General features: G+C 41.5%; 1 protein-coding gene across 1 annotated transcript in view; it reads right to left on the bottom strand.

Annotated features, from left to right (window-relative positions):
* PARG (poly(ADP-ribose) glycohydrolase) overlaps nucleotides 1-13,946 on the bottom strand; it is a 110,152-nt gene that overhangs the window by 28,652 nt on the left and 67,554 nt on the right. Inside the window, exons 10-12 of the mRNA XM_069980679.1 lie at nucleotides 2,291-2,370; nucleotides 2,154-2,214; nucleotides 1,055-1,130 (exon numbers count right to left, since the gene is read on the bottom strand). Of these exons, the coding sequence (XP_069836780.1) occupies nucleotides 1,055-1,130; nucleotides 2,154-2,214; nucleotides 2,291-2,370 (217 nt within the window). The remainder of the gene's footprint in view (nucleotides 1-1,054; nucleotides 1,131-2,153; nucleotides 2,215-2,290; nucleotides 2,371-13,946) is intronic.

Genomic DNA, 13,946 nt, shown 5'->3' with positions numbered 1-13,946 from the left:
GGGGGGGGGGGGGGGGGGGGGACAAAAAATAAAAACAAAAGAAAAAGCACCTGGTTAGAAAAAAAAAAAAACTATGGATTTTGAACATTCCCCCACTGATATCAATATGAGATGTTTTGGGGGGAAAAGTACAAGGATTTTGATACAGAAGCCAACAATCAGCAAGCTATAAATTGCCATTCATAAAACATTTTGAAGGGGGATGTACTAGTTGACTTAACATTGTTAAACGTGTCCCTACTATAAAAGTCTACTGAATTCATGAGGGAGCATTACAGATAAACATTTAGGGTGAAACGATAAGTAAAGTGAATGAAAAGGAAGCGGGGAAAAGAAAGCTCTTTATCTAAGCGACAGCAAAGCCTTTAAATTTCATATCACATATCTATGCCCAGATAAACACAGTTTGGCAAGACAGATCCATCAATCTCACATCAGCAACCAAACCTATTGACCTTTAGCTGTCCATGGCATATAATTCCATGTCATTTATCAGCAAAGGATCGCTGGCCTACAACACACAGTGGGAAAACAGGTCCTAGGGACCATTCTGCTTCTGTCAAAGCACTCTGAATGGGAATGTATTATCCGCTGTTGATATCATTTAGTGATGCCTTATATAGAGGAAGCTTTCAAACCAAAGCCAGCTGCCAGCTCAGACACTTGCTGTGGGCATGGATGTATCAAAAACAAGTTTATCCATTGCTGGAAAAGAGCAGTAGTCCACAATGTATAAATTCCCTGTTGCTTACGCAGTGCTCTATAGATATCGTCATTGCTCACAATGTTATTCTTATCGCAAGCACATCATAATTTTTTCCCTAACCCATACTTTTATTATGCATTTCTCCAAATCATCCTCTCCTCCATCTTTAGTCCCACAAAATATATTCAGAAAACAAACTAAACACAATCTCTTGTTGACTATGGCAGTGTCAGGGTTCTCCCTTTGGAGAGAACGGGTTCGTTTCTACTGTCGTTTTTTCTTATACCCAGATTAGTGGCCCTGATAAAGTGACACCACTATTATCACGAGCTTTAGTGCAGTCCTTACCTGCAACATCCCATGTCCATTCCCCTCGATTGTACCCACGCAGGTTATGTGGAGTTTTCTTAGCTTCTTGGTTGATCTAAATAAAACAAGAGACACATGATATAGTCTAGAGCATAAAGAGAAAATGCTTGGCAGCTTCACCTTAGGACTATGCAATATACAGACAGCATGAAGCAGAGGCTCCTAATTCCTCAGCAAGTACAAGTCAACAGGATGAAGAACTAATCATTTTAGCAACACAGTCATAATGTTGGGAGCTTAATAGTTATTGTTAGCGTTCAAAGAAATTAGTTAACAAGCAGGCTGGACGCCACAAACATCATAAGTTTCACGTGAAAAGAAGTAGAAATTTGTTATTCCATAGTTTCTGCCTTCCGTGTTTTGCTATTCACATTTAAACTTCCTCCCCTTCTGTTGGTTCCAGCTCATGTTTTTAAACAAGTGTATGTCATTAGATTTTAATTATCTGATCATGTGATCTAGAACTCGAATCCCATAAATATGTGGGTAAGAGGGTCTTTTGGTAGACCATGTTGTGAACAAGGCGTGTGCCAACGCCGAAACGCGTCAACAGTCATATTTTATCTCTTGATGTATGTGGATTCAAAATAAAGCCTTTTGATACGGAACCTCAAATGGTCTATGGTGCTGGAATATACTTCACTTTATCTGATTGGTGAGCTGGAGAGTGAGCTTGTCCGAGCACACGGACCAGAGGTTAGCCGGGTGTGCCGACTACCAACTACCTTGCAAAAGAAGTTTTCTGGTCTACTTGTTGCACTCGGCTTATAAAAAAATGTCTCATTTGCAAATTATTAGGGTAATGTAATGAAACACACTAAAACCATTAAGTGGGCAGAATTAAATGTAAATGTAACCAGCAATCCTTAAAAGGATTTTTATGGAAAAAATAATTGATGGCCTATGCACAGGATTTCAGATCTTCAGGCAGTCTACATCCAGCACTCATACTGTTTAGCTCTTCTGCACAGCCATGACACTTGGGTGTAGCTACCATTCACTTCAAGGTGACAGGCCATCAATTATTCTCCCCTGGAAACCTCTTAAAAGCATAACACAGAATAGGAATCAGACTTACTTCTCCCATTCTGGAAACCGGTCAATGCACTGCCGTGTAAAAGTCACCAAACCTGTGGGTCCTAAAACAAAAGAGATAAGCTAATCATTAAAACGTTCAATAAAGAAACAATAAAAAGCTAGTTGTGCCAAACTTACGTTTTTCTGTCACTCTCCGAAAATAACAGAATAAGGTTTTCAGCTTTTCTGCTTTCCTAGGATTTCTTCCTTCAAATAACCTGAAAATGAACATTTTATAAAATTACAGTTGCAATTTATAAATACAAGAGGGCAGGTTTGTAACAATCTGTGGCAGAAAACTGTGTAAGGCCAAGTTCAATTCTGCGTTGGAGCTCTGTCACAAAATCTGGCTGGACAAATATGCTATAGGCAATATTTTTTCAGTCCACTCAAATCCTCCTATATAAACGGACACCAGATGGGAATGTGACAGAATGTAAAAAGGTTGTCAAATATCAAAATTACTTTCTTACAAAAACAGCACCACCCCATCCCCAGGATGTGTGTGGAATTACAATTCAGCTTCATTCACTTCAATGGAACTGAGCTGTAAAACCACTCCCAGAGGACAGGTAATGTGCTGCTTCTGGAAGAAAGCAATCATGTTTTTCTGAGCCTGAACAACTCCTTAGGGTACATTCACATGTACAGGATCTGCAGCAGATTCAAATCTGCTGCAGATCCTGTACGTGTGAATGCACCCTTAAAGTCAAAGGGATCCATTGGTTGCCGTTGTGGAATGGACCATCTGGATCAGTTATTTGCTATATTCACAGAGTATCTGCGGTGCAGTTCGGTGTATATGATAGAAAAATGTATATGCCGATGTGCACACAGAGTGTTATGCCCTAATGTATGCCAGCAGTACTTTGATCATACAATGGGAACCCATAGCCCCAAGGGAACTAAAAGGCATAGTTGACTACGTTCATTTATAGAAGAAAAAGACAAGAACGTAACCAAAGAGGGTCAGGTGACAGAAAGATTTCTAGGTCTACTGGTTCCTGAATTTTGTTTATTTTACTGTCATGTTATAATTATTCCAGTTCTGAGAACCTCAAGGAAGAAGCACATTTTACTTCTTGCAAATAGTTATGTAAGTCTGCACAAAAGCCACGGTAATAAAAACTATATGGCTGTTGTCTATGTTCTTTGGTATGTGAATGACCAGTTACTACCGCAACACTGCACAATCTAAAAAGACCCGCACTGCTAAATAAAGCGAAGTACTTCATGACCTGCAGCTATTCTCAGTACAATGCGGTGCTCCCCTGCTAAATAACAAGTAGAGTCCATTACTTGTCTATGCTTAAAGCAAGACTAAACTACTACATACAAGATGTTCGGCCATTAGGAGATGTTCGCCCCGGGAAACTAGAGGGGAACAAAGCAGCTCAGCATGGATAAATACAAGAAACCAAGCAATGATGCAGGTTCACTGTCTTTTAATAATAGCAGATCTGTAAGGTCAATTTAAAGAGGGCTAGGTAAATAATGACAACCTTAAATACTTTACCTGGTTGGCTTACTTTTAATAGAAAAACAAATCTTTTATTTTATAATTCTGAGGTACTATTATATATATATATATATATATATATATATATATATATATATATATATATTTTTTTTTTTTTTTTTTTTTTTTTTTAAATCTTTTCAATTTAGTTAATTCTCAGTACTTCTGTTGCCGGCCATCATCACTCCAACAGGAGTGTTCATCAAGGTTTCACCAAGACACTATAACACAAGGGCGTAGAGAATGCCTTGTGGGCTCTAGTGCAAAATTTCTGCATGCCCCCTGCATACATGGCAGGATGTGACAAGGGGGGCCGGCATGCCCCCCTAGCGTATGAGCCACAATGGTGACTGTTGCAACCCCTATCACTACATCACTGTTATAAAGGCAATTTCTGCGTATTCTCTTTTAAACTGAGGATAGTACACTCTTGTATTCTATCTTTCTATCTTTCAAGGTACACCTTGCCTCACTACTCGTATACAATGAAGCAAGGTGTATTTCTTCAATGCAATGTGTGTATTCCGAAACATAGATGTATCCTCCGGTATAGTAAATGTAAGAACATGGAACCAATCACAATACATTCAGTTTTGAAGAGCTAAAACCCGTAATCTTAATAACTCATAGTTTAGTGTTCTAGAATCCTATAAGAACTCTCTTATTTAGCAACTGTGTCACTATGTGTTTGTAGTATACGGTTATGGTCTAGTTATATTTATATTACCTGTGTGGTAGTAAAATAGTTTTTTTGTATACTTTTTTTTTTCCCAGTAGCAATATGATAGTAAACTTCGCTCCATATATACTAGTTTGTTAACTCTAAGGCCATTATTTAGAGGTACAGTGGTACCTTGGTTTAAGAGCGTTTAAAAGCATTGCTTTGGTTTAAGAGCTCCCTGTACTGGGTGGGAGCGCGAGCGGGGGAGGGGCATGGTCTGCACAGGGTGGTCTACAGCCCTGTAACCCAGGAAGTCTCCCTCACCTTATAAGTCATGGCAGATCCACTTTAGGCTGGAGCTTACATCAGGGGACAGGACTGTTGGGGTAATCTCTTCATAGCTGTGACCCCTCTCTCCCCGGACAAAGAGTGCTGCTATACTGTGCCCACATCTGCCCTGCTCATTCCTTCATGCTCCCTGCAGTCTCTATCCGACCTTGTGTTTCCCATCCTCACCATTACTGTACAGTAACTTATAATATCACAGATTCAGCTGTTTCTGAATGTTTGTTTTACATGTTATTCAGAATAAAAAAAAAACATTATTTTTGGGGTGTGGAATCAATTGTCTGAATTTCTACAATTTCTTATGGGAAAATTTGCTTTAGTTTAAGAGTGGATTTGGATTACAAGCACGGTCCCGGAACGAATTATGCTCATAATCCAAGGCACCACTGTATATGGTAGTATTACATGCTTTCAGGCACAGTATGGATTCTCTCTAATAGGAATATGCTATCAGCTTGCAGGTACACAGCCTTGGCTTTCTCAGGCTATTACTTTCTCCAGCACATAGCTCATGCTTAACACTGCCTCTACTTGTTGTGTTCTGTCCTAATTTAGCTGTTACTACAGACAGAGTTTCCCCAACAACAGGCAGTGGACAGAAGATTGCAGGGAAGGAAGACACCTAGTAGACAAGCCTTTAGAACTGTTTTTTCCTGGGTAAGGAGTGATTTTTGGTAAATGATGTGTTTTACACATGTTAGAAATCACTATCAATTGAAGGGAGGTTGCTTATTTGTGTTAGTTTTTCTGCTTCATATCCATATGAAGCAGAAAAACTAACACAAATAATACAGGAGGTCTGTGATAGAAATAGGGAGGAACTAATTGCACAAAAAGAGAAATAAACCATCAAATACACTCAGGGAGAGGAACATCAACAACATGGAAATACCGCTAATTACCACTTATTCTACACATGCCAATAAATTTAAACATATCATAAAGGCACATTGGGAAATTATAGGGGACAAACTACCGATACAACCAAAACTAATATTTAGAAAAACCAAAAATATAGGCAGCCTTGTAGCCCCAACAGGACAACAGAAAAACAAAACGAAGAACGACCATAACACAGCTTTCCTCGGCTTTAACCCCTTAACGACAAAGTGTGTATATTTACGCCCTATTGCCGGTAAGGGCGTTCAGAGCGGGGCCGTGCGGCGACCCTGCTCTGAACCGCGGCGGTCCCGGGTGCCGCTTGTAGCCCGGGACCGCAGGTATTAGCGGGCACGGTCCGATCGCCGTGCCCGCTAATACCGTAATCAGATGCAGCTGTCAAACATGACAGCTGCATCCGATTACCAGATTCAGCTTATCCTTGGTGTCTAGTGGCGGAGATCGCTCCCCCGGGACGTTATCCCGGAGGAGCGATCTCCTTGTCTGAAGCCGGCCGGGGACCGCTCCAAGATGGCGCCGTCCCCGGCTCGGCACTCGTTTACTTTACTGCAGCAGCCGGAAGTAAACGAGTGCCTATCTCATGGATCTCTGCAGCATATCTATGCTGCAGAGATCTCTATGAGAGAGCAAAGCACTTATGCTAGAAGCCCCCCTGGGGGACTTCTAGTATAAGTGTAAAAGTAAAAAAAAAAAAAAAGTGTTGCTGTCAATAAAAAGCCCCCTCCCCTAATAAAAGTCAGAATCACCCCCCTTTTCCCAGGTTATTAATAAAAGTAAATAAATAAATGTTTGTTATTGCCGCGTGCGTAATCGCTCGAACTATTTATTAATCACATTCCTGATCTCGCACGGTAAACGGCATCAGCGCAAAAAAAATCCCAAAGTGCAAAATTGCGCATTTTTGGTCGCATCAAATCCAGAAAAATTGTAATAAAAAGTGATCAAAAAGTCGTATATGCGCAATCAAGGTATCGATAGAAAGTAAACATCATGGCGCAAAAAATTACACCTGACACAGACCCATAAACCAAAGGATAAAAGCGCTATAAGCCTGGGAATGGAGAGGTTTTAAGTGACATATATTTGTTGACAATGGTTTGAATTTTTTACAGGCCATCAGATACAATATAAGTTATACATGTTACATATCGTTGTAATTGTAACTACTTGAGGAACATATATAACAAGTCAGTTTTACCCCAGGGCGAATGGCGTAAAAACACATTTCCCCCAAATAAACAAAATGCGTTTTTCTTTTCAATTTCACCACACATTTATTTTTTTTTCTGGTTTTGCAGTGTACTTTATGCAAAAATTCAGCCTGTCATTGCAAAGTACAATTAGTGACGCAAAAAATAAGGGCTCATGTGGGTTTTTAGGTGGAAAATGCAAGTGCTAAGGCCTTTTAAGCACAAGGAGGAAAAAACGAAAACGCAAAAATCGAAATTGGCTCTGTCTTTAAGGGGTTAATGATGGCTTCTTTCCATGCAAACAATGTCAGGCATACAAACAAATAATAACGCCTGTCAGAAGATAGTCCAAAGTACAGACAAAACATACAAAACCAAAATAAAGGGACACATAACATGCCATACAAAGAGTATTGTATATTACAATTTCCTTGTAACAAAATGTATATAGGCCATACAAAAAGACCCCTTAAGACCAGAATAGGGGAACGTTTAAACAACATAAGGAAAGGATACAATGACCATCCACTATCTCGACATTACAAAGAAAAACATCATAGCAAAATTGAAGGATCCACATTCGGAGGAAAAGAGAAAATAAAAAACAACTGGAGAGGTGGAAACTACATACACCAGATGTCCAGGAAAGAAAGCGAATACATCTTCAACTTCAATACGCTACAACCATATGGACTAAACTCCAACTATTTGCTTTTTTGTAGAATCCACAGAGTACCTATATAAGGAACATCACTGGAGACTGCTCACCTTCTTGAGAAAGAGGGCCAGGACTCTTGAAAGGCGTAGAAGTGCAGTAGCCTTCTGACCCCTACCAGGATCCGTTGCCACTGCTGTGGCGTCACACAGTCTCCAGAGACTGATCTACCTGTTCGGCAGAAGTGAGTGCGCTACCGGCCGGAGCGCGCAATCTGCCAGAAGAACTACAAGCATCACACGATGTGCCCCCCGTACACTAAGTGGATCACTACTCACCTACAGACCACCGATGTGGATATCTGTCATCTGCAAAATCATCACTTCACTCTAAAGATCCAGTATCCACGTCCAAGACCAGGTCAGTTTGCGATACCAATAGCTACATTGTATACTACAGTGATATACCATTGCCTCAACATCTTGACTACTTAGTTATTTATCTATCTTATTTCCCTCACCAAACATCACTACAGCGTGGAACTGCAAATATTTACACTTTTCCAAACTCTAAAGGCAGTTGTCTGCAAGATGTTTATGATGTTAGAGGTTAGTCAATGACTCCCCTCCCCCCATCACCAGTGCTCAGTTGACCATGAACATTGCTCCTGAACTCCAGTTGGGTGAAGGGGTGGGGGGCTGTATTCAGTAAACTGGTCATGGGCATCTAATAGGTGTGTGTTTCAACACTGACAACTGTATCTGACTGTACAAAAAATAGTTGGCTCTGTTCAGTGCCATATATCTGCATGACAGTTAATGCTGCCTATGAATTTAGGCTAGAAGTTGTCTCTCACTCTCTTCCCTACATGTTGAAGAAAGCAGTAGAAAAGAAGCAAGAAAAGCTATATAAACATTTTGAAATACATTGCTTTGTACTTGGGCTACTGCTATGGCACTTGAAATTGATAGCCAAAAATAAAGTAATTTCCCATCTTAAACTACAGGATGAATCGGCAAACTGCTGCCTCTAGCTTGCACGGCCATTACATATGAGAGGCAAGCCAAAGGCAGCCTGCAAAGTCTATTAGCAATTAGGTCATTGCTGTACTGCGTGCCTCCCAACATCCATCTCTACAAATTGGACAGCATCTATAATTTAGAGCTGATTCGACCTCATTACACCAATTTAAAGCTATCACTGGAGAATGTGTTTTTTCTCCTGGGTAATTGATATCAATGTCCCTATCTGACTACTGCTAAGAGCGCTCTTTAGACTACACAAACAAGACGCCAATGTTCAGAATGTATGCACGACTGGCCCACCCCCAGACAATTAAAAGGGTAACTCCGGCAGAGGAGCTTCCCACTATAAATATTCATTAAGCAATCCTTCAGACTCTCTAATGAAAAATTTACTTGATTTCTTCCTCTATATGTTTAGATAACTAGCTAGGACTAATGCTGGGTTTACACGGAACGATAATTTGCCCGATCGTACGATTAACGATGTTGTAAAGTTTTTTTTTCATAACGATCAGCGTTTAGATGGTACGATATATTGTACGGAAAATTAGTTTTTTGCGATCATTTTGCGATCGCTTAAGCCTATCTCACACATTGGTTAAATCGGTGAACGACTGTTTACACGGAACGATCTGCGAATTTTTTGCGAACGATCAACAACCATTTGAGAACTTGTTCAAAGATCAAAATGAATGATTTCTCGATCGTTCGCAGCGTCTACACGTACGATTATCGTTCAAATTTGTTCCGTGTAAACGCAGCATTAGGCTTAAACACTTTACAGGTTGTAACAAACCACACTGTAAGTTCATGAATAAATTCGGAAATTTAGTCAGACAACTCCACTTTGGTCAATAAAGGGAAAGATATCTTTGCGCTCCAAATTGACAGGATGCTGACACATGAATGTATTGTAAAGGGAATTGTGGTGTAAAACCATCCTAATGCAGCAATGTCCTCAAGCAGCATACAATGTTGTGTGGATTTAGTTTTATACATATACTGAAGACCAGGGGGATATCCAGTAATTGACTTCCTGGCAAAGTTTTATTATAAAGTTTTTCTCCAGTGGAATGCACAAATACATGTACTGTACAGCCAAACAAGGTGTGAGCTTAGTCAGGAGTCTGACCACTTAAAAACTGCTCACAGCACTAGGCAAGGGTAAAGAATTTTAAAAGGTGTATTTTGGTATAATAAGTTTGTATTTTTGTGGTGTTTATTTTGTAAAAATAAAAAGATCTCCCTTACCCCAGCCCCCCTGTGGCTCCTATTCCAGTGCCTTCAGGTTTCCCACTGGTGACTGATTGTTCCTGCTTCTGAGATAAGCCAGCTCAGAAGCAGGAGAGTGTGACCATCAGAGGACCAGAAGGTACTAGAACTGGATCGGTTAAGGGCCCCTGATCTTGCCCTGCTTGAAGCTCGGCTTGCTGCTGACTGTCAATCAAAGAGAAGTAGGGGGGGAGGGGGGGAGTTAGGAGGTATCCCAGCAGGTCAGGAGCTCAAGAAAGTATTTCTGACACCTATCGCTGAAGAATAAAAGCATTTTCCTATGTTCTAGAAGCACAGACAGATATAAGAAAGGTACCATGTGTCTCCCTTGACATAACAGCTAACAGTGTCAGCAGTTTAGATCATGAATTTCTGCTGACAGATTTACTGCAACAGACAGTCCATTTATTTTGTGAAAATGTGATTTAAAAAAAAAAAAAGTTGTGATAGCAAGTAGTTTTGTAGTATGCACATTTTTTTTTAATTAATGTTATACATATGGCCACTAGGTGTCTCCCTACCAAACTCTGGTCCATGCTCCCTCCATGCTAATTTTAATTTTTTTTTAACAGAGAAAACAGAGACCAAGCACAGGAATTCACAGACATTGATTGACAGCTGTTCCTGGGGGGGGGGGGGGGGGGGGGGGTTAACATGTGTAAAGCTGCTGCACGTCTAGACACAGTAGCAAAAAATCCTGGGAGTGCTCACACTGTATGGTCAGCTCTTCTTAAAGGACAACTCCGGCAGGACACCTCCCCCCCCCCCCCAAAAAAAAAGAAAAAAAAAAAAAACACAGACACACACAGACACCATACTCACCATCCCTCCGGTGACGATCGCAACTCCATTCGCCCGCCGTCCGCCTCACCGTCACCGCCGTCCAGCGATGTCTCTGACTTCCGGGTCCTGGGGATGGAAAGGCTGCCAGTGCGCTTGAGCAACGGCAGCCTTTTCATTGGCTGGAGCGCATCACATGGCTTCCAGCAACCTCAGCCAATCAGGGCTGAGCAAGCTATGTGATGCGCTCCAGCCAATGAAAAGGCTGCTGGTGCGCATGTGCACCAGCAGCCTTTTCCGTCCCATTCACTCTCTATGAAGACGCCGAGGAGGAAGAAGACCCGGACCGCCCCCCGGCTCTGACGTCGTCGTCACCAGATGCCGCCCGGGAGAAGAGGGCCGTGACGATCGTAATAGGTAATGTATGTATTCTTTAACTTCCCGGCGGGGGCGGTTGGGGGATTTTGGGTCGGGGGTCCGAAAGTGGGGGAAGGGGGCCAGACCGGGTATTTAACCACATTACAAAGTTATATAACTTTGTAATGTGTGTTAAATAAGCGAAAAAAATTTTTTGTCGGAGTTGTCCTTTAACCCTTTAAGGACATGGCCCATTTTCGTTTTTACGTTTTCGGTTTTTCCTCCTTGTGTTTAAAAGGTCATAGCACTTGCATTTTTCCACCTAGAAACCCACATGACCCCTTATTTTTTGCGTCACTAATTGTACTTTGCAATTACAGGCTGAATTTTTGCATAAAGTACACTGCGAAACCAGAAAAAAATTCGAAGTGTGGTGAAATTGAAAAAAAAAACGCATTTCTTTTATTTGGGGGAAATGTGTTTTTACGCCATTCACCCTGGGGTAAAACTGACTTGTTATGCATGTTCCTCAAGTCGTTACGATTAAAACGATATATAACATGTATAACTTATATTGTATCTGATGGCCTGTAAAAAATTCAAACCGTTGTTAACCAATATACGTTCCTTAAAATCGCTCCATTCCCAGGCTTATAGCGCTTTTATCCTTTGGTCTATGGGGCTGTGCGAGGTGTCATTTTTTGCGCCATGATGTGATCTTTCTATCGATACCTTGATTGCCCATATACGTCTTTTTGATCGCTTTTTATTACATTTTTTCTGGATTTGATGCGACCAAAAATGCGCAATTTTGCACTTTGGGATTTTTTTTGCGCTGACGCAGTTTACCGTACGAGATCAGGAATGTGATTAATTAATAGTTCGGGCGATTACGCACGCGGCGATAGCAAACATGTTTATTTATTTATTTATTTGTTTACTTTTATTTAAAACCTGGGAAAAGGGGGGTGATTCAGACTTTTATTAGGGGAGGGGGCTTTTTACTATTAACAACACTTTTTTTTTTTTTTTTACACATATACTAGAAGCCCCCCTGGGGGATTTCTAGTATATACACTGTGATCTCTCATTGAGATCTCTGCAGCATAGATATGCTGCAGAGATCCATGAGATCGGCACTCGTTTGCTTTCGGCTGCTGCAGCCGAAAACGAACGAGTGCCGAGCCGAGGACGGCGCCATCTTGGACGCGTCCCCGGCCGGCATCAGTAACGGAGATCGCTCCTCCGGGACAAGGTCCCGGAGGAGCGATCTCCCCCACTAGACACCAGGGAAACGTTGCCTCCGGTAATCGGAGGCAGCTGTCAACTTTGACAGCTGCCTCCGATTAGCTAATTAGCGGGCACGGCGATCAGACCGTGCCCGCTAATAGCGGCGGTCCCGGGCTACACGCGGCACCCGGGATCGCGGCACTTCAAAGCGGGGCCGCCGCGCGGCCCCGCTTTGAAGTGCAAGTGAGGACATAGGACGTACCGGTACGTCCTATGTCCTTAAGAGGTTAAACATAGCACCAAAGCCTCTGTAACCACATAGTGATATTCTACTGAATGAATTGTTACATGCCAACAGAGAGCATTGTCTCCTGGTAGACATGCAGAGTTGATAATATAACTAGATTTGCATTTCCAGGGAAATACATAGTGCTTGAAAAGAGCGCCCCTTTACCAGTGACTTCCTTTTAACTTAATTCCGTCCCTTTAAGAGCGACTTGGGTCCAATCTCTTTAAGAGCAACTTAACTCCCGTCCCTTTAAGAGTGACATGGGTCCCTTTAGGAGCGACCTGGGTCGCTTTAAGAGCGACGTGAGTCCCTTCTATCTTAAAGGGACCCAGGTCGCTCTTAAAGGGACCCAATTTGCTCTTAACGGAACCCAGGTCGCTCTTAAAGGGACCCATTTTGCTCTTAACAGGACCCGGGTCGCTCTTAACGGGACCCAGGTCGCTCTTAACGGGACCCAGGTCGCTCTTAACGGGACCCAGGTCGCTCTTAACGGGACCCAGGTCGCTCTTAACGGGACCCAGATCAATCTTATAGAGACCCAAGACGCTCTTAAAGGGACCAATTTAATTCTTAAAGGGGCCCATTTCACTCTTAAAGGTACCCATGACTCAGGTCGCACTTAAAGGGACCTATTTTGCTCTTAAAGGTACATATTTCGCTCTCAAAGAGCCCCAGGTCGCTCTTAGAGGGACCCAAGTCGCTCTTAAAGGGGCCCAGGTCGCTCTTAAAGGGACCAATTTTGCTCTTAACCCCTTGCCTCTAAAGCCTGTTTTGGCCTTAATGACCAGGCTCATTTTTCAAAATCTGACCTGTCTCACTATATGCGCTCATAGCTCAGTGATGCTTTAACGTATGCTAGCGATTCTGAGATTGTTTTTTCGTCACATATGACACTTTATATTAGTGGCAAAATTTGGTCACTACTTTGTGTGTTTTTTGTGAAAAACATCAAAATATCATGAAAAATTAGAAAATTTAGCATTTTATGAACTTCTGAAATTCTCTGCTTCTAAAAAAGGAAGTCACAGCACATAAATTAGTTACTAAATCACATTACCAATATGTCCTCTTTATTCTGACATAATTTGGGAAACATATTTTACTTTTTTAGGCTGTTATGGGGCTTAGAAATTTATTAGCAAATTATCACATTTTGTGAAAGTTTCCAAAACTGATTTTTTTTAGGGACCAGTTCTTTTTTTAAGTTGATTTAGGAGGCTTGTATGCTGTAAACCCCCATAAGTGACCCCATTTTAGAAACTAGACACCTTAAAGAATTAATCTAGGGGTATAATGAGCATTTTAACCCTACAGGGGCTGGAGGAAAGTATTCACAATTAGGCCGTAAAAAAATCGAAAATTTTAATTTTCCAATAATATATATGTTTAGATTAAAGTTTCTCCTTTTCAAAAGGAACATGAGAGAATCTGCACCCCAAAATTTGTAACGCAGGTTCTCTTGAGTACAACGGTACCCCATATGTGGGCGTAAACCACTGTATGGGCACACAGCCGGGCTCAGAAGGGAAGGAGCGCCAATTAGCTTTTTTAATGCAGATTTTTCTGAA

The sequence above is a fragment of the Dendropsophus ebraccatus genome, chromosome 8 (assembly GCF_027789765.1).
Source record: "Dendropsophus ebraccatus isolate aDenEbr1 chromosome 8, aDenEbr1.pat, whole genome shotgun sequence".
In the NCBI taxonomy this organism is placed as follows: Eukaryota; Metazoa; Chordata; class Amphibia; order Anura; family Hylidae; genus Dendropsophus; species Dendropsophus ebraccatus.
This window is presented reverse-complemented; position numbering and strand designations above follow the sequence as displayed.